Source organism: Scylla paramamosain, chromosome 7 (genome assembly GCF_035594125.1).
Source record: "Scylla paramamosain isolate STU-SP2022 chromosome 7, ASM3559412v1, whole genome shotgun sequence".
Taxonomy (NCBI): domain Eukaryota; kingdom Metazoa; phylum Arthropoda; class Malacostraca; order Decapoda; family Portunidae; genus Scylla; species Scylla paramamosain.
Window position 1 is genome coordinate 23,653,116 of NC_087157.1, and position 24,432 is coordinate 23,677,547.

At 42.0% G+C, this 24,432-nt stretch overlaps 1 protein-coding gene across 1 annotated transcript in view; it reads left to right on the forward strand.

The window, feature by feature from the left end:
- The window catches only part of LOC135102242 (uncharacterized), a 98,653-nt gene that overhangs the window by 44,917 nt on the left and 29,304 nt on the right, over positions 1-24,432 (forward strand). Inside the window, exons 4-24 of the mRNA XM_064007122.1 lie at positions 1,195-1,324; positions 1,955-2,070; positions 2,773-2,966; positions 3,443-3,582; positions 5,438-5,533; positions 8,738-8,890; positions 10,034-10,218; positions 10,875-11,020; positions 11,691-11,793; positions 12,128-12,320; positions 12,460-12,551; positions 12,713-12,883; positions 13,363-13,551; positions 14,606-14,793; positions 18,084-18,263; positions 18,762-18,989; positions 19,180-19,303; positions 19,759-19,874; positions 20,270-20,474; positions 20,956-21,229; positions 21,521-24,079. Coding sequence (XP_063863192.1) covers positions 1,195-1,324; positions 1,955-2,070; positions 2,773-2,966; positions 3,443-3,582; positions 5,438-5,533; positions 8,738-8,890; positions 10,034-10,218; positions 10,875-11,020; positions 11,691-11,793; positions 12,128-12,320; positions 12,460-12,551; positions 12,713-12,883; positions 13,363-13,551; positions 14,606-14,793; positions 18,084-18,263; positions 18,762-18,989; positions 19,180-19,303; positions 19,759-19,874; positions 20,270-20,474; positions 20,956-21,229; positions 21,521-24,079 — 5,782 coding nt within the window. The remainder of the gene's footprint in view (positions 1-1,194; positions 1,325-1,954; positions 2,071-2,772; positions 2,967-3,442; positions 3,583-5,437; positions 5,534-8,737; positions 8,891-10,033; positions 10,219-10,874; positions 11,021-11,690; positions 11,794-12,127; positions 12,321-12,459; positions 12,552-12,712; positions 12,884-13,362; positions 13,552-14,605; positions 14,794-18,083; positions 18,264-18,761; positions 18,990-19,179; positions 19,304-19,758; positions 19,875-20,269; positions 20,475-20,955; positions 21,230-21,520; positions 24,080-24,432) is intronic.

The window sequence follows — 24,432 nt, forward strand, 5'->3', positions numbered from 1 at the left end:
CAGTTTACTTTATAAATTACCAGTATAGTTCACTTCATACAAACAAATCCCTTCTGGTATTTTTTTTTTTCATAAGAATCAATGTAGCATTCGATTAAAACTAATAAAAAGACAAAAAATTAAAAAAAGACAAAGAAAGACTGGAAGGAAACACATTATATCGAAAGTAAAAAAATAAATAAAAAATTAAGTTGCTTTACAAACAGAACGTAAATGAAACCCTCACTGTACACATGCGCATTGAAAAAGCACGTCAAAAAACACATTCACGAATTATATTTCTCAATGTTTCCCCGATCAAATCTCCTCCCAAAGTTAGGGCAGCGTTCGGTAAGACGATTAGAGAAGTGCATTATTCAAAGTTTCAAGATTCTCCCTTTCTCGTGTCTCCTTCCTTGAATACACCATTGAAAACCAGTCACTGCGTTGTCCAAGTCCATAATGTTTGCGTTCTTCCTTCCCTACAACACAATACGAGTAGTCTGGATTGGAATAGGATTACGATAAGAGATTTTAAAAGAGAAAGTTCTTGCAGTCCACGAAGTTAATATTGTATCCAGAGATAGAGACAAAGAGAGAAAGAGAGAAGACATGTGTGACAAAGAGAGGAAATGCAGGAGGAAAAGCAAGAGGAAGAAGAGGAAAGTGCACGATACATATCCCCAAGAGGTGTGAGTGAGTGCCTGAGGTGGAGTGTAGTGGAGTCCAGCTTGAATCCAGAGCTTTGAGTGTGGAATGATTAGATTAAGTGTGGTGGTGCTGGAATTAGTGAAGCGAGTGAAGCAGAGGTGAAGCTGGTGAGCTAAAATTAGTGTTACTGTCAGAGAGAGAGAGAGAGAGAGAGAGAGAGAGAGAGAGAGAGAGAGAGAGAGAGAGAGAGAGAGGCAGTGAAAATAAGCAAGTGAAAACTTATAACTTAAACTGAGAACAACGCATCAAACACAAATAAAGAAACATTCATGACGAGAGAGAGAGAGAGAGAGAGAGAGAGAGAGAGAGAGAGAGAGAGAGAGAGAGAGAGAGAAAAAAAAGAATATGAGGAACACAATGAATGAGAGTGAGTGAGAGTGAGCATGATACTGATACTGGACCAAAAGGTGAAGAAAGAGAAGAATGATGGTGATGATGAGGATGACTGATACGAGCCTAAAGATAATGAAGGTGACGCCGCGCCCTCCCTCCTCCTCCCTGCAGTCACCATCCCACCACTACTGGAAGAGCAGCCTACCACCAGGGAGGTCCTCTTCACTGTCATCCACGACCCCGACCAGCCCGCTGTGCCCTTCACCCTCCCATGTCTCGCCGACGCCCTCCCAGCGCCAAGGTGAGTGCGGGGATACAACTCTAAGAGGTAAATGGGTTGTCAGATGGTAAGACGAAGACCCGTATTCTGAAACGCTTTACTCTCTCACCACGACCATTTAAAGGCCACAGAGATGATTAGCCAGGACGAGAGACGAGGGATGTGGAGGAGAAGGATGCTGGAGATGGATCTACCGATCAGAAGAAAGAGGAAAACCTAAGAAAAGACTCATGGATCCAGTGAAAGAAATGTGTGTAATGGGTGTGACTGAGGGCGTTCATCAGCTGTGGGGACTCCTGACAGAAGCATCCAAAATTGTCATGGTTTAGCAAGGGTTCTGCACTGTTAACGTAGGCCAAAGCATTTGGGAACACGGGCTTAAGTAGCAGACTTTTGAATGCGTGTGGGGATCATTGGATGTGAGTGGGAGAAAAGAAACGAGTGCGTGTGAGGGTGAGCAGGAAGGGAAAGCGTGAGTTTGATGTTCCCAATGTGACTTCCATCAGTCATTGCCTTAACTGCACGAGATTCATACACACACACACACACACACACCATGGAAGCCAAGGCGATAACAGTAATACAAGGCACAAAGGGAACCTCGCCGACCCACTACCACCACCACCTGACGAGTCGCCTCATCCATTCCAGTTACACGTGGCTGAAGGACGGCGATGAGTACGACCCCCACGGCGAGGATGACCGCGTAGAGCAGGTGGAAGGGGAAGGTACCTTGGTGTTCCACGAGCCGCGCCCAGAGGATGAAGGTAAAGAGGTGATAGGGATGGAGAGCTGTTCCGGGGAAGCTATCATAGAAACTGTAATGCGGGGAGGAAGGCAGCGAGATTTTAATGCGTCTACTAGTTGTTGACCATACATTTTAGCTCTTTTACAGCTATGGTTGTCTTTTTAACATTGAGATCACTAGTAATTTGTTTGGATGAACATAAAGAAAAAAAGAATTTGAAGTGAATTTCATCTTTGCTAAACTATACCAGTAGATTTTTTTAGAAATTGTAATACAAAGAAATAAGTCGTTTTAAAATTTGTAAATGATATTGAGAAATGATTAGCAGAAAAAGGGTTTGGACCATTAGGTACCCTTTCCATGCCCTCGCCACACACTTTCCACTTGCTTTCTTCTGTTTACTTCCCTGATGCAGTAGTTAGCCAGTATCTTCACTCTTTCATCCTCTTTACCGATAGACTCTCCCTCACTTCTTCAGTACTCTTTCTTTTCTGTAATGGAAAGAACAACTAGTGGATCTTCTTTTCCGATTTTTTCCCTTCGAATCTTCCTCCCTTGTGCATAAAAAGTACTTCTGAGTTCTTTTGCTCTTATTTTGGATAGAATATTACCAAGTTAATTTGTCTATTCAGTAGAAAATTTGAATCAGAGTAAGAAAATTAAAAACTTCGCAACTCCGTCATTTAAGATACGTGTTCATTTCCTCCTCTCCTCCCGTCAGGAACCTACCAGTGCGTGGCAGAGAATCAGGTGGGAAAGGCGTTCAGCGATATCGTGTCTGTTCGCCGAGCTGTCATGGCTTACGTGCCCAAGCAGGAACCGCGCGTGGTGACTGCCACTCTAGGCAGGCCGCTGCGCCTGGACTGTGACGTCCCCGTCGGCCACCCAATTCCCTCCGTCCAGTGGTTCCGCCAGGTGAGTAAGTGCGTCACCTGCGCTGAACTTTGTGCACGCCCCTAGATAGTGAAGGACTGCGGGCGGGCAGATGTTCTTTTTTGGTATTGAATCTTTCGGCGCTCCTCAGCATGAAATCAAATGCTAGTGTTGTGAAGGTTGGCACAAAGTAATACGGGACAAAGCACCCACACTTCGGGTACTATGGATGGCGTTGCTATCCTTTGACAAGCGTTAGGTGTGCCGCGTCCCTATCACATCACTGCCAGGCCATCCTCCTTCAGACTGTCTGTTCTCGTGTGTGTGTTTGTGTGTGTACTGTACATGAATCAGATAATCTCGACGCGCCTGTGCTCACGCCTTCTTATTGTGTCCTCATCCTGTCCATCCACTTGCCCCCACTCCTTCAGGATATCTGTGTGTGTGTGTGTGTGTGTGTGTGTGTGTGTGTCTCGGATCACGTGCGCGCGCCTGTGCTCACACCCTTTGCTCGACAGACCAACGAGGGGAAGCTGAGCAACATGAACTCGTCCCGCGTGACACAGGACGAGCGCGGCTCTCTGTGGTTCAGTCACGTAGCTCCCGAGGACGCCTCCCAGGACGCCCTCTACGCCTGCGCCGCCTTCTCTGCCGCCAGGTGAGTCGCGCCTGCCTCCGCCTTGCCCCTCACGCAGGTTAATTGAGCCTATAATGCTACCTCTGACCTTTAACTTGATGAATTTCCAAGTTTTGGTGAAGACGGATTTTTTTTTTTTTTTTTTCTATTCTAGGCGGTATTTTATTTATTTTTTGTTTATTATTTTTCCACGAATTTTGAAGAAAAAGTGCCAGCGTAATTCTTGGAAGGACTTTTTTTCTTTGTGTGTGTGTGTGTGTGTGTGTGTGTGTGTGTGTGTGTGTGTGTGTGTGTGTGTGTGTGTGTGTGTGTGTGTGTGTGTGTGTGTGTGTGTGTGTGTGTGTGTGTGTGTGTGTGTGTGTGTTTTATTCTAACTGGAAACACGAGCACACTTGGGCGTGGGTGTGTACGTAGGCGGGGTTATGTGTATTTGTCGATGGGGGTGGTGATGACTGGATATCATTAAATCCCTCCCCTCCCCTTTCCTTCACGCGGGACACTAACGACGCTTTTCTTCAACATGGGAAGCAATGATCACGCAAGAGGAACACGAAGTGTACTTGATGATGGTGGTAGTTGTGGTAGTGGTGGTGGTGTGATGGTGGTGGCGATTGTGGGAGTGGTAGTAGGGATGGTGGTGGTGATGGTGATGGTTGTGGTAGTGGTGGTGCTGGTTGTGGGAGTGGTAGTGACAGCAAGAACGCGGTCAGTATCATACAACAAACAAAACTCAGTGATAGCAAGTAAAGTGATGTAAAGAATAAGCTTGTGTGTGTGTGTGTGTGTGTGTGTGTGTGTGTGTGTGTGTGTGTGTGTGTGTGTGTGTGTGTGTGTGTGTGTGTGTGTGTGTGCGCACCGCAGTGAAGTACAACTTGTGGAGAGGTGGTTGTGGATGCAGTGAAGCGTGAGGTGTGGCTGGTGGAGTGAGATTCGCCTGTGGATATAGTGGAGCGAGTAGTGGAGTATGAGAGGTGGAGGGCAAGAAAACCAGAGGATAAGATAAAGAAATAAGAATCACGAAGTTAATGAAGTAGGTGGAGGCGGAGAGAAGGTAAGTACACGTGTGAAGACTTCGTGAGCCGTGCAGCGCTTTGGCCCCTTCTGTCTTCCGTCCACCCATCCCCCGTCCTGTGAGCCTCCTGGTGAAGTCATGGTTTTAAGTCAGTTAACCTACTACACTTCCTTCCATTGTGTCTTACGTGTTCCTGATCTGCTGGTGTTCCTTACAAAACCTGAGAACTGGCAGATTATGAGGGAAGACACAAAGGAAGTAATGACTGTGTTCTCAAACAGACTATAATGAAAGTTATAGTTTAATAATTGTTCTTTACCATTCATTGAGAAAGAAACAGGACTAATCATCTCTTTAGCTTCTGAAAACGGTCATGATAAGGGAACAAAACCTTAAAGCTCTAGTAGAAGTTATTTATGGTTTTCAGGAGCGTTTTTATGACCGAGGATAACCTCTTCGTTATCAGTTAGAAAAAAAAAAAACACTTGAGAATCTGACAAATCACTTTTGTAGCCTTTGAAAACGATCCTGATAAGAAAACAAAGCTTTCAAGAATATGGATTTGAGTGCGATAAGCTAAAATAAATAATAAGAAGAAATAAGAAATAAAAATCTGTATCCTTTGAAAACTGTTCTAATGAGAGAACATAGCGTTTAATTAAGAATACGCTCTGAAGTACAATAAGACTACTGACCATAACCACGACTGCACCACCATGACCCTTTCCTCCCTGCCCTTGTGACCCACAACTCGTCCACGACCCTTCCCACCCTGCCCACGTGACCCACAACTCATCCTCGGGGTCACAGCCTTGCCCCGGCAGCCTTACTGGTGTGCCCTGCCTGACGCGCCTCTCCACACAGCGGCCAGATGATCCTGGTGGAGGACGAGCACGGCAACCTGGAGATGGTAGACCAGATGCCCTCTGACGACGAAGACACCGACGTCCTCAGTCTGCCGTAGGCGTGTGTGGTGTGGATGTGACTGGCGAGATAACATTTATAACACCGTGTAACAAATTAACATGTGATAACACTAGTGATTTGATATTAACAGCAACCGCAGCAATGTGGTGATGATGATTGATGACTTGATGATAATGATGATGATGTGGATATTAATAAGAATTGCAGTAGTGATGGTACTTGTTGTACGTAGTAGTACAGTAGTTACGTAGTGATGACTAGTATTAGTAGTAGTAGTAGTAGTAGCAGTAGTAGTAGTAACAGTAGTAGTAGTAGCAGTAGTAGTAGTAGTAGTAGCAGTGATGGTGGTGCCCTAATGTTATGTACAGATGTATTCTGTATAGTACATCAAAGACTACACTCCATCTATTTGAAACTCGAGCCAATACAGCTTGACCGCGTGTTGCAGTCAGCAGCAGTGTAACGAATTGGATGGCTGTCCAAGGGAGAGAGAAAAACATCAGGTTACATACATTAAAGGCATTCCAATCGTGTTCGCTTGCTGGAGTTGAATATTTATGGGGAATTGTATCGTGCAACCGGTCACTGTGAGACAAAAAAATCTTTGTTACACGGTTTCTGCCTCCAGTCTGCAGCTGCTAAGGGAATCTGAATGACGATAGATACTAGTGATCTTCCATCCTTTCCTTTTCTCTATCCAACGATTCTTACTCTTTTCTGACCTCTGCACTCCCCGTTGTCAAGTCTAAACAGTCTGTCATCCCTAGCTCTGCTTAATCTTTTATTTTGTTCATTCTCCAAAAGTAAAACATTGATGATGCCAGTACCATAGGCAAAAGCAATAAATCTAGTGCTCTTCCTCACTGCTAAAATACATTAACACAGCTGAAAAAAGTTTTAAAGTTAATCAAATGAAAGGTACACTGTTGTCAAAAATATTCCTCCAATACTTTTATATCTCTTTTGAGGAACACTAACACTGTACCGCAATTTTCCGACACCCCCTTAAACTAATTTCAACACCAGGTTAAGAAACACTGGCTTGGGGGAGGGAATTAAGGTCCATATTCTCAAATGTTTCAGTTTCGTGTCTTGAAGTCCTTTTTAACCGGTTGTAGTAGAAACTCAACTAATAACGATGTATATCAGTACTGAATATCACAAATTACTTATTTCAGGCTGTATAACTCTGAAGGGAACAAAGCGAAGACCTCTGTTCTACTTTATTAGTTCAGTTATGATCAGCCTATCCGCTACCTTATTACAGCTTAGGTTTCAGGTATAAGTTTCAAATGGATGGACTAAAGCACCAAAAGCCTGCGCCTATAGTATCACCTGTAGTATTACCTGTGCATCCCATGACAACACTAACCACGTTGATGTCTGAGTGCGTCACCTGAGTGTGATTGCTGCCCAGATAAAGGTGAGGGGTGATGCTCGCCGTCCACCTGTGTCCTGTTATCCCAGAGTGTTGCAATGCCATGCGCGTCACAGTGAATTCCTCTCCCTCATGTGACGCGAGCACAAAAAAATGAACATTGCAATAATTTCACGGGGTACTAATTAAAGTTCTTGCGTGATATATAGTAATGCAAACGATTTATTCTGTTTTTTTTTTTCATCCTTCAATTAATCCAATCATATACTCGATAAGGGATTTTTTTTATAATGATATAATGCATATTAACACTGATTTTCATCAGTTAGTAAAAAATCTAATTTGTTTTTTGCCTTTTTTTATTTTTTTCTTATTTTTTCATTGTTGGCTTTCTTCTTTTCTTTTCTTTTCTTTTCTTTGTTTTTGTCACAAAAAAATGAAGTCATACATAACAATTATTCCTCGTCTTTCTTCTTCTTCTTCTTCTTCTTCTTCTTCTTCTTCTTCTTCTTCTTCTTCTTCTTCTTCTTCTTCTTCTTCTTCTTCTTCTTCTTCTTCTTCTTCTTCTTCTTCTTCTTCATTCCTATAAATTTTTAGTGCCTTCTCTTTCCATGTATTATGCATTACCCTCTTCTTTCCTTCTTTCTTCTTCACTCCCTTCTTCCCAATTACTTTATATTATTTTCTCACATGGAGGTCTTTTCATTTTGTTTTTCTCTCGTGATATATTTTGGGGATTTTTATTGTTTCAGAGAATCAGATGTTGAGGGCCTCGATATAGTGAACAGGTAGGCGTGTGGGGGTGTTGTGGTGGTGGTGTGGTGATGATGATGTGATCATAGTGGTGGTGGATACAGATAGTGATGATGGTGATGATGACTGGTGTGTTCTTTGCAGGGATATTGAGGATGGAATGTAGTGGTGGTGGTAGTGGTGATGGTGGTGTTGGTCTTGGTAGATGTGATGGTGGTGATGATAGTAATGATGACAGTAGTGGTGAGAGTGTTAGTGGTGGTTATGATGATGATGTAGTACTAGTAGTAGTTGTTGTTGTTGTTGTTGTTGTTGTTGTTGTAGTAGTGGGGGGGGGTCGTGGTGTTCATAAAAATGGTGATTTTAGTAGTAGTATTAGTAAAGGTGATGGTAATAGTGGTAGTGGTGTTGGTGTTGGTGGTGGTGGTGGAAGTTCTGTCAGGAGAACAAGAAAGGGATTGATTGATTGATTGATTTACTTTGTATTGGATGATAGTTGGTAGACTCTTGTGGTGATGGTGGTGGTGACGCACGTGTGATGGTGGTGGTGGCGGCGGCTCTGTAAACAGGTCAATGAAAATATATAATTTCTTGTATATTTCCTGTATATTTCTTATACATACATACATTATAACAGCACGATTTGCATGAGCAAACAACCCATTTCTGGAGTATATGTTTTGCCTTAGGAGTGATGTGTGTGTGTGTGTGTGTGTGTATGTGTGTGTGTGCCACCATGAATTTTTCTTTAAAGGGACCTAACCCATTTCCTAACTGTAGATTACTCTTCCCTTGCTTTGCTCCTGACAATATTACTATAGTACTCTTAGCAGACAGATAATTACCTGCTGAAAAAAAAATAGGTGATTGGTTTTGAGTTTAAGTTTCACTTAGTATTTTCTTTACTTTTGTACAAATCTTCATATCTTTCCTTTTAACATCAGTATATTGAGTGTTAAGAGATTCCATTTCACATGCTTTCATTTCCTCATATTACCTCTAATGACAAGTTTTGGGTTATTATTCCTTGCATGCTGCACCTGGCGGGAGGGAACAAGCTGCAGTGTGTTTAGGCCTCCCTCACCTCTCCTCCGTGTGTTTGGCAGGACTGAGTACCGCGTGGGCAACAGAGTGTACCTTAACTTCACCGACGAGGAGCCACAGGCCAGCATGCCCCCTGAGGAACAGTTCCTCAGCCACCACGAACTCATGGTGCTCAAAGGTCATGACGTCAGGCTGTACTGCATCTACGGCGGCAAGTGAGTTTTTTGGACAATATTCTGAAACTGCGCTGCACATCGATTACTTTCGAAAGGCTATAGTTGAGGTTAGACAGGTTTTTATTTTTATTTATTTATTTATTTATTACTATTTTTTTTTTACGGTTTTAGTGACAAGTTAACAAGATTTCTACATTGTTAACAGGAGAAATTAATAGTCTTGAGAACCCAGCAAATCATCTCTGTGACCTTTGAAAACTGTCTTGGAGAGTGCAGAGTCTCCAAATACGGGCCTTTTTTTGATAGGACAGAGTTTTCAGGGGAGGGAGGGATACTATGTGCTGACTAGAGGCTGAATGCTGACCCATGTAAGTGGTTTGATAGACATAACTGACTTCTTTTAGGATCTTTGGCCTGCATTACTCATTTATTTAAACCACTCATTGCAGTATGAACCAACTAACACACACACACACACACACACACACACACACACACACACACACACACACACACACACACACACACACACACACACACACACACACACACACACACACACACACACACACACACAAAAAGAGCAAAATATTCATAAACACCTACTAAAAAGAGAAAAAAGTTAATTAAATGTATAGATTATCCAGTTTCTAATCAGTAACAAGTTTAGAGGTGGATGTAGAATAAAGAGTAATATCTCAAAGTGGTCTTTGATAACAGAATCAAATGGCATACCTATCTTTTAAACTTTTGGCCAACTGATTCACCTACTCACCTTTTCTCACCTGGTCTGTTCCTCACATGTCATCCAGCCTTATATCACACCCGTGGGTCTCCTCACCTTCTATCACGTCACCTGTATATAGATCATGTCTCAACTGATCTCATGTTACCTGACACACTCCTCATATCACATCTGTAGGCCTCATCTCTCACCTCACCTGTATGTTGATCATGTCTCAACTCATGTTGAGACTCACTGTCTTCATATCACACCTATGGGTCTCCTCACCTTATCTAACCTCACCTTTATATCATGTCTCAGCTGATCTTACTCGTATATGTTACCTGATGTTCACCTATGTATTAATTATGTCTCAGCAGATCTCATGTTATCTGATGCCCTTCTTTCACTTTACCTGTATGTCATGTCTCAACTGATCTCATGTTACCCACAATCAGACCCCAGCCAGAGGTGCAGTGGTGGCGAGGGAACCGGGATGACGTGCATAGTTACCGCAAGGAGCAGCATGGCAGGGTGCTGGTGCTGGAGGATGTGGATGATGAGGATGCTGGCTCCTACTACTGTCAGGCCAGCAGCAGTGCTGGCCAGGGAGACCCAAGGCAGTTCAATGTTTATGTTGAGTGTGAGTATATATTGTTTTTTGTGTTTGTTTTGAGCATTGGTGTAATGATTTTCTGTGTGTGTGTGTGTGTGTGTGTGTGTGTGTGTGTGTGTGTGTGTGTGTGTGTGTGTGTGTGTGTGTGTGTGTGTGTGTGTGTGTGTGTGTGTGTGTGTGTTAACTGTGCTGTTTCTTTTCCTTTTTTTTTTTTTAAGCAGAGGAGAGCCATAATCTTTCATGGCACATTTTTTTTTTCTTTTTATGTAGGAAGGACACTGGCCAAGGGCAACAAAAATCCAATAAAAAAAATATGCCCACTGAAATGCCAGTCCCATATGCACACATTTATATGCATTTATATGTGTAGGAAAGCTGACATAATTATGCTACATTGTGCATTTTCCTGAATCTCCATAGTAGTTGATCTATCTATATACCAGGCCATCAATCTCACATAGGATGGCCCAGACAAGGAACCACACACTCACATACACATCATTCACACTCTTAGCCTTCTCTGTATGATATCCTATGGACAGATAAAGGAAAACATTACAGGAGTTGTTAATTACAAAAAAAAAAAACATGCATTAATTTACACTGCTAAATTATGCTTCACACCAGAAAACTTATACAGTATCTAAAGTCATCTTTTATCATGTCAATTTGCATCCTGACAGCGGAGCCTGAGTTTGTGGTGGAGCCAGAGATAATCAACCTTCCCCAGGGTGAGACTGCTGTGTTCAGCTGTGAAGCACGGGGCGAACCTCAGCCCATTATCACCTGGACCAGCAATGGCGACCCTCTGGACACCCATGACACCACGGTTAGCAGTGGAGAGAGAGAGAGAGAGAGAGAGAGAGAGAGAGAGAGAGAGAGAGAGAGAGAGAGAGAGAGAGAGAGAGAGAGAGAGAGAGAGAGATTCCTTCCATATTTTCTATCAACATAAAGAAAGTATGTAATGTTTCAGCTAGTAGTGACAGTTAGAAGGGATCAGAAATGTAGATATGATACAAACAGAGAAAACTAATCAGGATCTTGGCAGGATAATAGATGTAGATATAGGGACAGAAAACACAAACTTAACTTACTGAATTGTTTTTTATCACCACCACCACTTCTACAGCAAATCCACACACACATGGACACACATACATTTAAATCAATTATCCACACAGTCAAAGATATTATTACAATTTTAATTGGAAGTGAAAAAATGAATATTCACCATCATTAGATTTTTCTTTGATTTACTTGATTCCATGTCTCTCAAATAAGTTCATGAATGGAGTTATGGTCAGGCTATGTACTCACCCTTCCCTGTTTGTCTGATTGGTTTATTTTATAAGCATCCAGCCTTTCCTGTCTTTCTTACTGATTTGATTCTGGTCACTCAATCAAGTTTATGCATGTGGCTATGTTCAGACTAAGTAGCCAGCCTTTCCTGTTGTTTGGTATTGTGCTACAAATTGTTCCTCTCTGTGGTGACGAGGCAGCTGGTGATTGACAACTTGGACTTCAGCAACAAGGCGGTGGTGGCCTGCAATGCCTCAAACATCCACGGCTATGTCTACAAGAGTGTCTTTCTCAATGTACTCTGTGAGTCAGGCATCATATGACACTTGTAACACAACACTTCATTATTTGTACTTAATTGTCATGATTTTATTCTGAATGAAGTGTTTTCATGATCAACGTGATAAATATTCTTTGGTATTTGCTGTAGTTAGAATATGGTTAAGGACATCCACTTCCCAAAAAATTAATATCATTACCTAATTCTTACCTTATTATATTTTTACTGGATTGAGTCAAGCTCATAATGTTGCATCTTTTAAACTTAATTTGTCACATTTATTTTAAAAAATATATATGTTTTTGTATATGATGTTGAACAGATTAAGTGACTGTAATCCTTCCATCTGCCTCCCAGCACTGCCACCAGAGTGGGTGACAGAGCCCGACAATGTAACAGTCTTGGAGGGCGATGCTGCTACACTCGAGTGTGCAGCCTATGCCTCACCGAACCCCAACATGACTTGGGTGCGTCTGGAGGGGGAGGAGCGGGTGTCCATCCATGATGAGGACCCAAGATATGACATCAGGGACACCAAGCTGGTCATTAAGTAAGATGATGATACCTTGATATTCTTTTCTGCTCACATAACATAATGTGCTTCCAGTTCTGTCTTGCCGTCATTGTTTACTTGTAGACATATTGGACCATGGTGCATTTTAGGGACAAGTATAACATTTTGTTTGCAGGTCTGTGGATGACAACACTAAGGGCCAATATGTCTGTAAGGCAACGAACAAGTTTGGCTCATTGGAAGCTGAGGCTGAGGTGATAGCCAGAGGTGAGTCTCTTCATTGCATGTCCTTGTTATCAAATGAAAGGCACCGTACGCTTTTAAAGCCACAGTTAACTAGTTGATGTAAAAATAATATCTCTTAAAATATGCCCATTTTGCATAATTCTCTGGGCAATCCCATTCTTCAATGTTGTAATTGTCATCAGCAAAGACGGTGGTGAAGGTGGGTGTGTCCAGCAAGCGCGTGAAGGCTCGTGACCATGTCTCCCTCACCTGCCTGGTGCGCATGGACCCACACCTGCAGGCAACTGTCACCTGGTTCAGGGATGATGTGGAAGTGGACTTCAAGGATGAAAACTACAATCTCGGCCGCAGAGGTGAGTGCTCTGTAACGGTAGCTGGTTGTCCTGCCAAACTTGTATTAGGTCATTCATGAATACTGTGTAAGTATATCCCTAGTTGCTGTATGTATTTATTATTCTTGCATCATTATGTTTTCTTTCTTGCTTTCATGTCACTTATTTTTAGTGTCCTTATATGTATCTTTGGTGTGTGCAATTCATCAAGATTTTTTGTCCTTTTTTTTTTTTGTCTGTTTTTGCAGATTTATGTATTGCTTTTTCTCAAATCTTTTGTGTCAAAGTATATTTAATCATTGAATTTTAAATCTCCTTTATAGTAGCTACAAATGAATGCTATAAAGAAGACTAAGTAGTGTAAAAATAAAATATTAAGAGAAAATTTCTATATTTTTTTATTTATGTTTAAGTTAATATTAAGAGGAAAAATGTATATTTTTAGTTTATGTTTTAGCTTCCTGTGTTGGCATCATAACTAACTCTCGTCCCTCCCACAGAAAACATCGCTGACGATGATGACGAAGACGACAACGACGTGAGCGGTGAGGAGGACAGCGGAAAGCATGAGAAGGAGGTGTGGGTGCTGGAGGTGATGAAGGTGCATGGCCAAGACTCTGGAGTGTACACCTGCCAGGCCCAGACTGCCCTTGACCATGACACTGACAACCTCATCCTCACAGTGGAAGGTTAGCCATTCAGCAAGTCAGCAGCTTGGGTGCCAGTGTGCAGGTGGTGAGGGAAGGGAGAGTGGACAGTGGAGCTCTAAATATAGATCTTCCTTTCCATAGTTTCTTTGCCCATGATAGATTGTAAGCAATATGTTTGGTGTGCTTCTAGAATACTTGTCTGAGACCCACTGTATCTCCTGTCCTTCTCTTAAACCACACATTCAGAGCTACAGCAAGTGGCTAGCATGTCAGAAATTTCAAAATGACCTGAGTATCAGAGATAACCCAATAAAATTCAAAGATATCATAACTATAAATAAAAAGAAGAAAATGGACATGGTCAGGACACCTTAGGTGCTTAACAGATAACTGATGTACAGTCAGAACAAAAAATTTGCAACCTAGGAATGGTTAGAGAAGAGAGGGTAAAGAGAGCACTACATAGATGGATAGGTGAGATGGAAGTTCAGTTCAGCTGGTCTGAAATAAGAGTATGGCCAACAAACATTTTTTTTCTTTTTTATGTGAGACGAGCACTGGCCGAGAGCAACAAAAAGAGTGTAAAAATGGGTCACTGTGGAGGAAATTGAGGAAGATCTGTATCCTGCAGTGATTCCTAGAGGCTGTTGATGATAATGTTATATGAAAGCAAATGTTTATTCTAACCTGCACATGGAAGACTGGACACAAGTCATTCATATTTGGCTAGGCATGCTTATCACAGTAGAGCAGAAAGAAAGGGAGAGAAGGCCCCTGTGGTATCACTCCCTGTGCTGTTTGTCTCCAGTGTCTGCCACAGTAACCCTTGGGAATCAGTAATATATTTGTTGATTATCTTTTCTTAAAGGTATACAACTACGCCTAGCTCTAGAGAATTATGCAATCTTGAAAGTTTTGCAATATTGTTTTTCAGTTGATTATATAAATTGCATGCATTTACAAATCTACTTGAAAATTACTTTACATCTAATTTCATGCTATATTTTTCAAACAATTGCTGTGGTTCAAAATTTGCATGGCTGAATGTTTTCCTGGTGGCCTGAGTCTGTGGTGCACAACGGCTCTCCCTCAGATGTGCCCAACCCTCCCCACATCAACACGGCGCACTGTGGGGAGCGTGAGGCCCTCCTGGAGTGGTCCTCCACAGGGGACAATAATGCCCCTCTCATGGGTTATGCTGTCCAGTATGTAACACAGTTTCATCCTGATGACTGGAAAAATGCAGAGAACAAGATCTCCACCTCATCCCCATCCTATTCAGTGAGTGTTTCCAGGTGTTCCTCTCCCTCAGGTAGTCCGGTCCTTTGCTGCAGCCCAGTTGTATGGGCCAGCCAGCCCCACCTCCCTGACCTGATGCTTCCAGATCCAGTACTGACGCACACGTCACAGTCCCCCTGTGCCCCCTCCTCCCAGCACGCCCTCAGGCAGCTCTCACATCACTTCTTCCCATAACGCACTTCCAACACTCCACACACTCTTGCATCATCACACTCCATCAAAGCTACTAATCATTTATTTTGGTTAATTATTATTTTTTAGTTCAAATGAATATTTTATGTGTAAAGTTCACACTAGTTTTCCTGACTTGACTTCTTTTTAATTTTTTTTTTGATGATATATCTGTGACCTGTGATCTGTCTCCTTTGTTTGGTGTCAGCAGACTGACTTTGAGCAGTTATGTTGTATTTTCTTGGCTCATGTGTCTGTCACATTAGTGTATTTTCCTGTCCCTCCACCACTGTTCTTTCCTGTCCTGTCCTATCCAGTCCTGTCCAGTCCTATCCCACTATCACTGGTGTCCTATCCTGTCCTGTCATCTCCCACCACTACAGTTCTGTCCCACCACCATTGTCCTGTCCTACCACCATTGTCCTGACCCATCCCATCACTGCTGTCTTGTTCTGTCCTATTCTGTCCCACTACCACTATCCTGTCCTGCCCTGCTACTACTGTCCTGTCCATTTCTGTACCACCACCAGTGTCCTATACCACTTCCACTGTCCTGTCCTGTCTCATTTCACCACCACCACCGTCTTGTCCTGTCCCATTCTGTCCCACCTTAGCATTTTCTCTTATTGTGTGTCAAGGTTGTTTGTTGTGCCAAGGCATTTTTTTAAATCTTTTTTAACATGACATTTTTTTCACATTTCTTAACCTGTGCTTCACATTCCTTCTTCCCAAGTCATCACTGCAAGTAGAATTTTGTTATGTGTTCCCCATAACCAAGCTGGCTATTGCTTCTCCTCTGCTTATAAATGTATTTTTCCTTAGTGTTTTCTGTGTATCTACCATTTCAATGGCCTTGTTATGTGATTGTTACACATATCAGGAAACTAAAGAAGACTTAATCCTGGTATGCATAAGAACTTTTTCTCCTCCTTCATGTTGGTAATTAAGTAGTTTCTATTAAGTAGAAATACATATACTAGATCCCTCTGTTTCTTATAAGTCAGTAATGTTGAGTGGTACTTTGGGTGTTCTAGTCTTGCCATACCTTGTACTTAACTTACATCATTACTGTGGGACACCACTCTTGGAATGACAGTCCTGATGTCATAATATTAATTTTGTGTACATATATTCTTGTCTTTTCTATAGTGTTCACTTCCCTTCTATTAGTGTTATAAGTATGATAATGCTCAACCCTTTGCAGCTCTTGTATTAATGTGCCTCTCTACCAGCCTTCCTCAACATCTCTCTGTATGCTGAAACATTCCCCATACATCAAAGGTGTTGGTTGTGCTCACCATACATGTAGTCCATGTGCAGTGAAGTGTGTGTTGTGTGTTGCAAGTGGATTGTACTGTTGTTAAGTGTTGTACAGTATTGCTTATTTGTTGAGTAGATGTGTTGTTAAGGCCATGAGCCAAATTTACTTTAATATTTGATACAGTATTTATATCTTAGTCTTTACAGTACATTACTACATTATTTCCAAGTGATCTTTTGCAAGTTTTTAGGTATTTGTTCTTGAATATATCTCTCAGGTATTTGTCACTTTTAATTTCCTGTATCATTAGGCTGCACCTCTCATCTCGGAGGCCATGATGCCATGCCAGCAACTCCTTCTGTTGTATCTTGGAGGATTAACATTGTCTCCTAAAATGCATATAATATGATAGGGCATTAGTTTGTGCTCCCATGGTCTGGCATCACTGCCTCATTATAGGCTCTAGTTTGACTCAGCAAATTGCTCTCTACTTGCCTTTTAATATTTGAGTTCTGTCTCTAGAGTACATAACACCAGCTATAGCTTAATATTTATAAAGCTCTTGATATAAATCATAGAAAAATTTATCCAACTTATTTACTCTCAAACTCCCACAGTAAAGCCCAGCCACACCTCCCCACTCACCCCAGGACCCCCACAGCCTCATTAAGCTCCCGCACAACTGGAGTTCACCTCCTGTAATAGTCTCACATAACCCAACCCTCCCCATTAGCCTCACATTCCCCACTAACTGCAATCCTTTATCTTGATCCCCAAAACCCCTCCCCTCCCCTTCCCACTCATAGGACCCACCTTTAACTAACCAGTATTTTCACTCTTAACTCTGCCTTCCGTCCTCTCCTCTCCCGGCCACTTCCAGACCATCGCCAGAGTGAGTATGCACACACTGCCTTCACTTTCCTCACACCACATGGCTGTCTTCAGGTGGTTCTTGGTGTGCTGTGTCTCACTGCTTTCACCAGTGATATCTGCTTATTCATTCACTCTGATTATTGTGTATTTTAATTTTTACAAGTGGAAGCAGCTCAGGGGTTCAGAAAGGAAATTCTTAAGATAAATCCTGTTAAATACTTCTTGATGAAGTGGAATAAAATGTAGTATTAGCCTTAAATGAGAAATACACATTTTCTGATGTGTTTTGAGGTTTTAATCACTAAGTCAAAGAGCATTATATTTTCTTCTGTTTTAAGATTCCTTACAGAGCAATTAAAGTCTGAATTGAATTGATTAGTTTAGACAACTAATATGTAATATTATCTTTTAATGTTATGTTAATTTGAAAGCCTATTAAAATACTTGATTTTACAGTAGCACCTATAAGTTTGTCACATGTTGAAAATCAGTAAAGATTTTGGTTAGTGTGACAGCAGCACACCCTGAACAGTGTTTCTCTCAGCTGCACACCAGCACCTGAGATTTACTACATAAGGAATAGCTGTATGTGTGCACATCAGTGGAAAGGCTTGTCTTTTCACTGCTTCTGGTCAGTAGTTGGTTCAATTCTCCCTTACACTCTCATTCACTGGATTTGATCTTAAGTTTCTGCAAGGAAGAAATAAAAGGTTCCAAGAGAAATGTATGAGGGGAGTCATATTGTTCTGAGTGCGCATTGTGTCTCTTTGTAACATTAAAACTGTTTAACAGAATGTGGTAGGCTTATGAATTTATTAAGATTACATGATTCTTTATTGATCATATGTAACTTCAGCATTGTTTTCATTGCCCAAAATTGTTGACACACAAGCATAAAGATAGCATTCAAGTATGTAATGTGAAGTTATCAGTGATAGTGTGTGTGAGCCCAGTCCCTTCCCTCCAGATGGAGCTGAGTCCTGGCCTGAACTACACCTTCCGGGTCTTGGCCTTCAACCGTGTGGGCATGTCTGAGCCCAGCGAGAACACCACCGAGTGTGCCTCACCTGGCCTACCACCTGACCACAGCCCAGAGAACGTGACTGTTGTGCCAAATGGTCCGGGCAGCCTCCTTGTGTCCTGGCAGGTAAGACAAACCCTGAGTGAAGGTGGTTTGTGTGCCATTGTCTGTCATGTAAAGGGATACACTTAAAGAATTATTTTAAGAAACTGTCTCAGGTAATTAGGAATTTATGAAATGCAGTGATGCTTGAAAGTTTGCTTGTAAATCAAAACATTGCTACCTCTAATCTGTTATAGTTTTTTATTTTTTTTTCCATTAATCAACTTTTCAATATTTTTCAGTAAAAAAAAATCACTCTTTATTTGTAAAATGTAGGAGTTTTATCTGTACATCAGGACACAAAAGGGTCATTATATCATTATATGAGTAGTACTTTCTCTTCTTTTTTGAGGGCTAGGTGCTAAGAGGTGGTGTAAATGAGTCTGAATGTGAAAACTGTATCTTATCTTGGCTATGGGAGACAGCTTTGGTATATTTACGTACGTATGCATGTATAGAAATTTGTAAATTAAATGTTTGTGAATTGTTGTTGGCCTGTAGTATTAACACTCCTTCGTGCAGCCCATGCGACGAGAGGAACACAATGGCCCAGACTTCCACTACAAGGTGTTCTGGAGGCCAGTGAATGACAGTGATGATGACGGTGATGGTGATGGTGATGGTGATGGTGATGGTGATGAGGAAAGTGATGCCACACACCCAGAAGCTGACACAGATGATGATCACAATGAAGATGAGAACCAGGAGGAGGACAGCTGGCACGTGATAGTTATTGATGACTGGGAAAGGGTTGGTGGATGAAACTGTTTTGTGAATTTACTTCTCATTTTATTGCACTTTGTATTGAAATTTCTTAAATTTTTTTATGCATCAGTTATGTGAAAGAAATCCTAGAATATGTATCAGTGCAATATCTATTTAGGTCATGGTGCAAGACTGGAGAGACTAGCTAACTAGCTCCTCTCGTGTGTTATGGTAGAGTGAGCTGCGGTTGGATGGTCTGCCTCCATATACTGAGTACCAGGTGAAGGTGGAGGCGCGCAATGCTTATGGTGCTGCCCCGCCCATGGAAGTGGTGCCCACTTTCTTCTCTGGTGCTGATGGTAGGTAATAAAGTAGAAGTTAAATAGAAGGAAAAAGGAACTTTTCTTTTTCTTTTCATGTAAGAAGGGCACTGGCATATAGCACCAAAAGTTACATTTAAGAAAGGATTATCCAAAATTTGAGAAGTTTAAGATCAAGCATGATATGTAAATAGATCCAAAAGTAGGTTTGTAAAATTATATCCAAATAATTAATCAGTCAGTATCCAGACATGATGTATCCCTCATGAGTTGGTTGTACAAAGCAGGAGCCAAATGGATTTCTTTGTTAAAATAAATTACACATTTTCTTTTGACGTGAAAATTAACAAGTACATTACGTATTGTGATTGTGTGAGTGTGTGAGACTGTGTGACTGTGTGACTATGTGACTGAGTGTGTGACTGTGAGATAGTGAGACTGAGTGTGCAAAATCCCAGGATTGTTTAGAGAAAGCCAATTCTTGTCTCCCACAGTGCCTGAGGATGCACCAGAGGACCTGAGGGCACTGGACATTGACTCAACGGATGTAGTGCTGACATGGCGCCCCGTGGATGCAGCCTCCGTGCGGGGCCTGCTGCTGGGCTACAAGGTCTGAGCAGGAACCCTCACTCACTCCAGAATGTATTTTAATCTTTTATTTTTCATTGTTACTGATTATGTTAATTTTACCTATTTTCTTTTATCATGTCTTGATATTTTCTGTATCCAAGCAATGCACATTTATTTTTATTCTTTTAGTTGATAACATTGCATGGTCCAACTGATATACCTTTTTTATATGTATATTTTTTTTTTGCAATAGCACTTACATGTCAGCTGTTACAGTACCATATGCCTATAATGACGAAAGATTAGTGAGAGAATCCTCAAAAATTATTTGTAAATTCCTTAAATATTAAATAATGCAATATATACCAAGAGAAAATATATTTTCATACTAAGTTTCCTGCATTTTAAGTTCAAACCAATTCTGTTCACATAAAGGTTGAGTACTGGATGCACCCTGATGATGAGGATGATGATGGTGACAGCGGCATTGTGAAGGAGTTGCTGGTGAATGGCCCACAAAACCGTGCCGAGTTGACCGACCTGCAACCTGACACTTCCTACCGTGCCCAAGTCAGCGTGGTCAACATGGACTTCAGCGGCCCTCACAGCAATGAGCTGGCCTTCACCACTGCTGAGGGAGGTCAGTGAAAGGGTTGCAGGATTACTATAGAGTTGTGGTTCCCAATATGAGGGTAAATTATCCTAAGGGAGAAAGGTTGTAGTTTGTCAAGTAGTGGAGAAGAATTTTGGAAAACAATAATACAGTTTAGCTTGCTTATCATGTTGAACCAAACTTTTTGTTGAGTTTGTGTGAGGGATGATTAATTTTAGGTTAATTAATAGGTTTTAAGAATTTTTAAAGGAGACACAATAGAGGAGAAGAAAAGGAAAAGAAATGTGCTGACAGGAACAGGTGGAGACACCTACCATAACCACCTCAGAGGGAGCTGTAAGGGACAAGTATCAGAGATCAGACTAGACTAGACAAGAGAAATGGGTGTGGCTGACTGACCTACTGGACTTTAAAGATACAGCAGTGCAGGGAAGGGAAAGGGAAAATTATACATGAAACTTTAGAAAAGCAATAAAACTTGGGCTAATCTGAGCTGTCTTGTACACAGAGTCTGGGCCTGTTGTCAACCTGAGAGTGAAGCAGCTTGGGAAAACTAGTCTGCTGGTGGACTGGGACGTGCCCACAGAACCCAATGGAGTGCTCAGGAACTACCGTGTGCAGTACACCATGCTGAATGAAGACAGGGAGGAGGAGGGGCCCACCACTCTGTATGACGATGAATTGATGCCAGATGTCACCATGATAAAGATTCCAGGGTTAGATGAGGGAGAATCCTACAGGGTCTCCATTACTGCCAAGAATGGTGCTGGCTGGGGTGAAGAGTAAGTTCCCTTGATTGTCTTAGCACTAGAATGTCAATAGCATTCCTTATTCAGCTTGGCACCATTGCTGACATCCCTTCCTCTCTCTCCTCTCTTTCTCAGGGTCCTCATGATTGTCTTAGTGTTAGAATGTCAACATTATTCCTCCTCATTCAGCTTAACATTACTAACATCTCTTCCCCTCTTCTCTCTTTCCCAGGGCTTTTATGATCATTTTAGTGTTAGAATGTCAGTAGTATTCCTCCTCTCCCACCACTTCTGACATTCCCTCTCTCTCTTCTTTCCCTGCAGGTCCTCCATTGATGTGGATTTGGAGGTGACAGAGCCCATGCAGCCTGCAGTGCCTGTGTTCTTATGGACCCAAGTGTCAGATGCCAAGGAGGATGAGGAGGATGATGGCCTGGATAAGGATGGTGATGGTGATGTGGATAAGGATAACATGAAGAACAAGAACGTCATCATTGGCGACACAGATGGGGATGGAGATGTGGATAATGAAGATGTGTTGGACACTGATAATGATGGTGACATTGATGAGGATGATTTTCAGGTGGCAGATATCAACAATGATGGAGTGGTGGATGATAAGGATGTGGCTGCTGCTGATAGAGATGGTGATGGCGATGTGGACATTGCCGACATCGGTGATGAGGATGGCGATGGCGACTTTGATGGCACTGATGTTATTCTTGCCGATAAGGATAACGATGGCGATATTGACTTGGAAGATAAAAATGGGGAAAATGTCCTGCTGGAGGATCGTGACCAGGATGGCGATGTTGATCTAGATGACGTGACAGACATCAACTTTGATGGCATTATTGATGAGAAGGACTTTGCTGCTGCTGACACTGATGGTGATGGCGATGTTGACCAGGAAGACATTGAGCTATTGGACAAAGATGGAGATGGTGACATTGATGCTGCTGATGTGGCTGACTTGGATGGTGATGGTGTAGTGGATGGTGATGATCTTGAGGTGACTGACAGGGATGGTGATGGTGATATTGATGCACAGGACTACCAGTTAAGAAGAACCTTCCTTGCTGATACCAACAATGATGGTAAAATTGATGTAAATGATGTTCTGGACACAGACAACGATGGTGACATTGATTATATTGATCATGATATTGCAGACATCAATGATGATGGTAAGATTGATGAAAATGATGTGAAAGCTGGTGATAGGGATAATGATGGAGACATTGACGTAGCAGATATAGGAGATGAAGACAATGATGGCGATATTGATGGCTTTGATGTTATTGCAGCTGATGAAGATGGTGATGGTGATATTGATGCAGATGATGATGATGAAGAGAACACTTTACTTGAGGACAGGGATGGTGATGGTGATTTTGATCGTGATGATGTCAGGGATATGGATGGTGATGGTGATGTGGATCTGGAAGACTTGGCCGCAGCAGATATTAATGACGATGGTGTCGTCAACATGGAGGACATCAAGGCGGCAGACAGGGATGGTGATGGGGATGTAGATGCTGCTGATGTGACTGATCTGGATGGTGATGGCAAGGTGGACAAAACTGACATTGAGGTTGACGATCGTGATGGTGATGGTGATATCGACGCCAAAGACTTCATTTTCAGGAACACGCTTCTGGCTGACACAGATGGTGATGGTGATGTTGACAATGATGATGTTCTGGATATTGATGGTGATGGTGATGTCGATGAGGCTGACTTTAGGGCAGCAGATTTAGATGATGATGGCAATGTTGACATGGACGATGTGAGGGTAGGTGACAAGGATGGTGACAATGTAGTTGATGCCTTTGATGTTGAGGATATTGATGGTGATGGTCTTATTGATGAAGATGACCTGGATGTGGAGGATAGAGATGGTGATGGTGATATTGATAAGAAGGATTTCAAATTCCGAAATACTTTCCTGGCAGACACCAACAGAGACGGGAAGATAGACAGGGATGATGTACTGGACACTGATGGTGATGGGGACATTGATGACAAGGACATTGATGTTGCAGACATCAACAACGATGGTGAAGTTGACATCAATGATATTCTGGCAGGAGACAGGGACCATGATGGAGATATTGACAAGGCAGATATTGGTGATGAAGATGGCGATGGCGATGTTGATGGTGATGATGTCATAGCTGCTGATGAAGATAAGGATGGTGATATTGATGCAGCCGATGATGATGGTGAAAGCATACTGCTGTTTGATGCTGATGGTGATAATGATATTGACCGCAATGATCTTCGTGACATTAATGGTGATGGTAAAATTGATGAGAGGGATTTCAAGATGGCCGATGTCGATAATGATGGGGATGTTGATGAGGATGATGTGAAGGCAGCTGACCGTGATGGAGATGGTGATATTGATGCAGCTGACATCGTAGACATTGATGGAGATGGTGACGTGGATGGCCACGACCTCCGTGCTGCTGACAAAGACAATGATGGAGATGTTGACTCCTCAGACATCAGGAATATTGATGTCTTTCTGAAGGACACAAATGGCGATAATGTTATAGATGAAAATGATGTCCTGGATTCAGATCACGATGGCGACATTGATGAGGAGGATATTGCAGTGGCAGACATTGATAATGACGGAGACGTTGATGAGGAAGACGTAAGGGCTGGAGACCGCGATGGAGATGGAGATGTGGACTTCAAAGACATTGGGGACATTGACGGTGATGGAGACATTGATGGAAATGATGTTGAGATGGCTGACAAGGATGGTGATGGGGATATTGATGCTGCAGATGAGGGCCGTGGCATTTCCATCAAAATTGCTTGGGTGCCCAACTTTAAAGACCATCCAGGTGCTGACTTCTATGTACAAAGCAGGTGAGGCAGGAGGCAAGGGAAGGCAGGGAGGGATATTTCCTCATACTGCATATACTCGTATGTAGGTGTAGATAGGTGTGTGATTGTGTGTGTGTTTACCTGGTTCTTATATACAAGATTTGCCTTCAGTTCATATTGTCTCATCTTTTTTATTAACTTTAATCTAACTTAGACTTGTATTCAGAAATCCTTTGTGTAATGTTGGACTCCAGGCTGACTTTTGAAAATCATATTAGGATAACTTCTCTAATTTCCCAGAAGGTTGGTCTATTTAGGAAATGCAGAGCCATTTTTAGTGATGATAAGATTGTTTAAGATAGTTTTTATTCTTTCATTTTACTCTTCTTTTAATA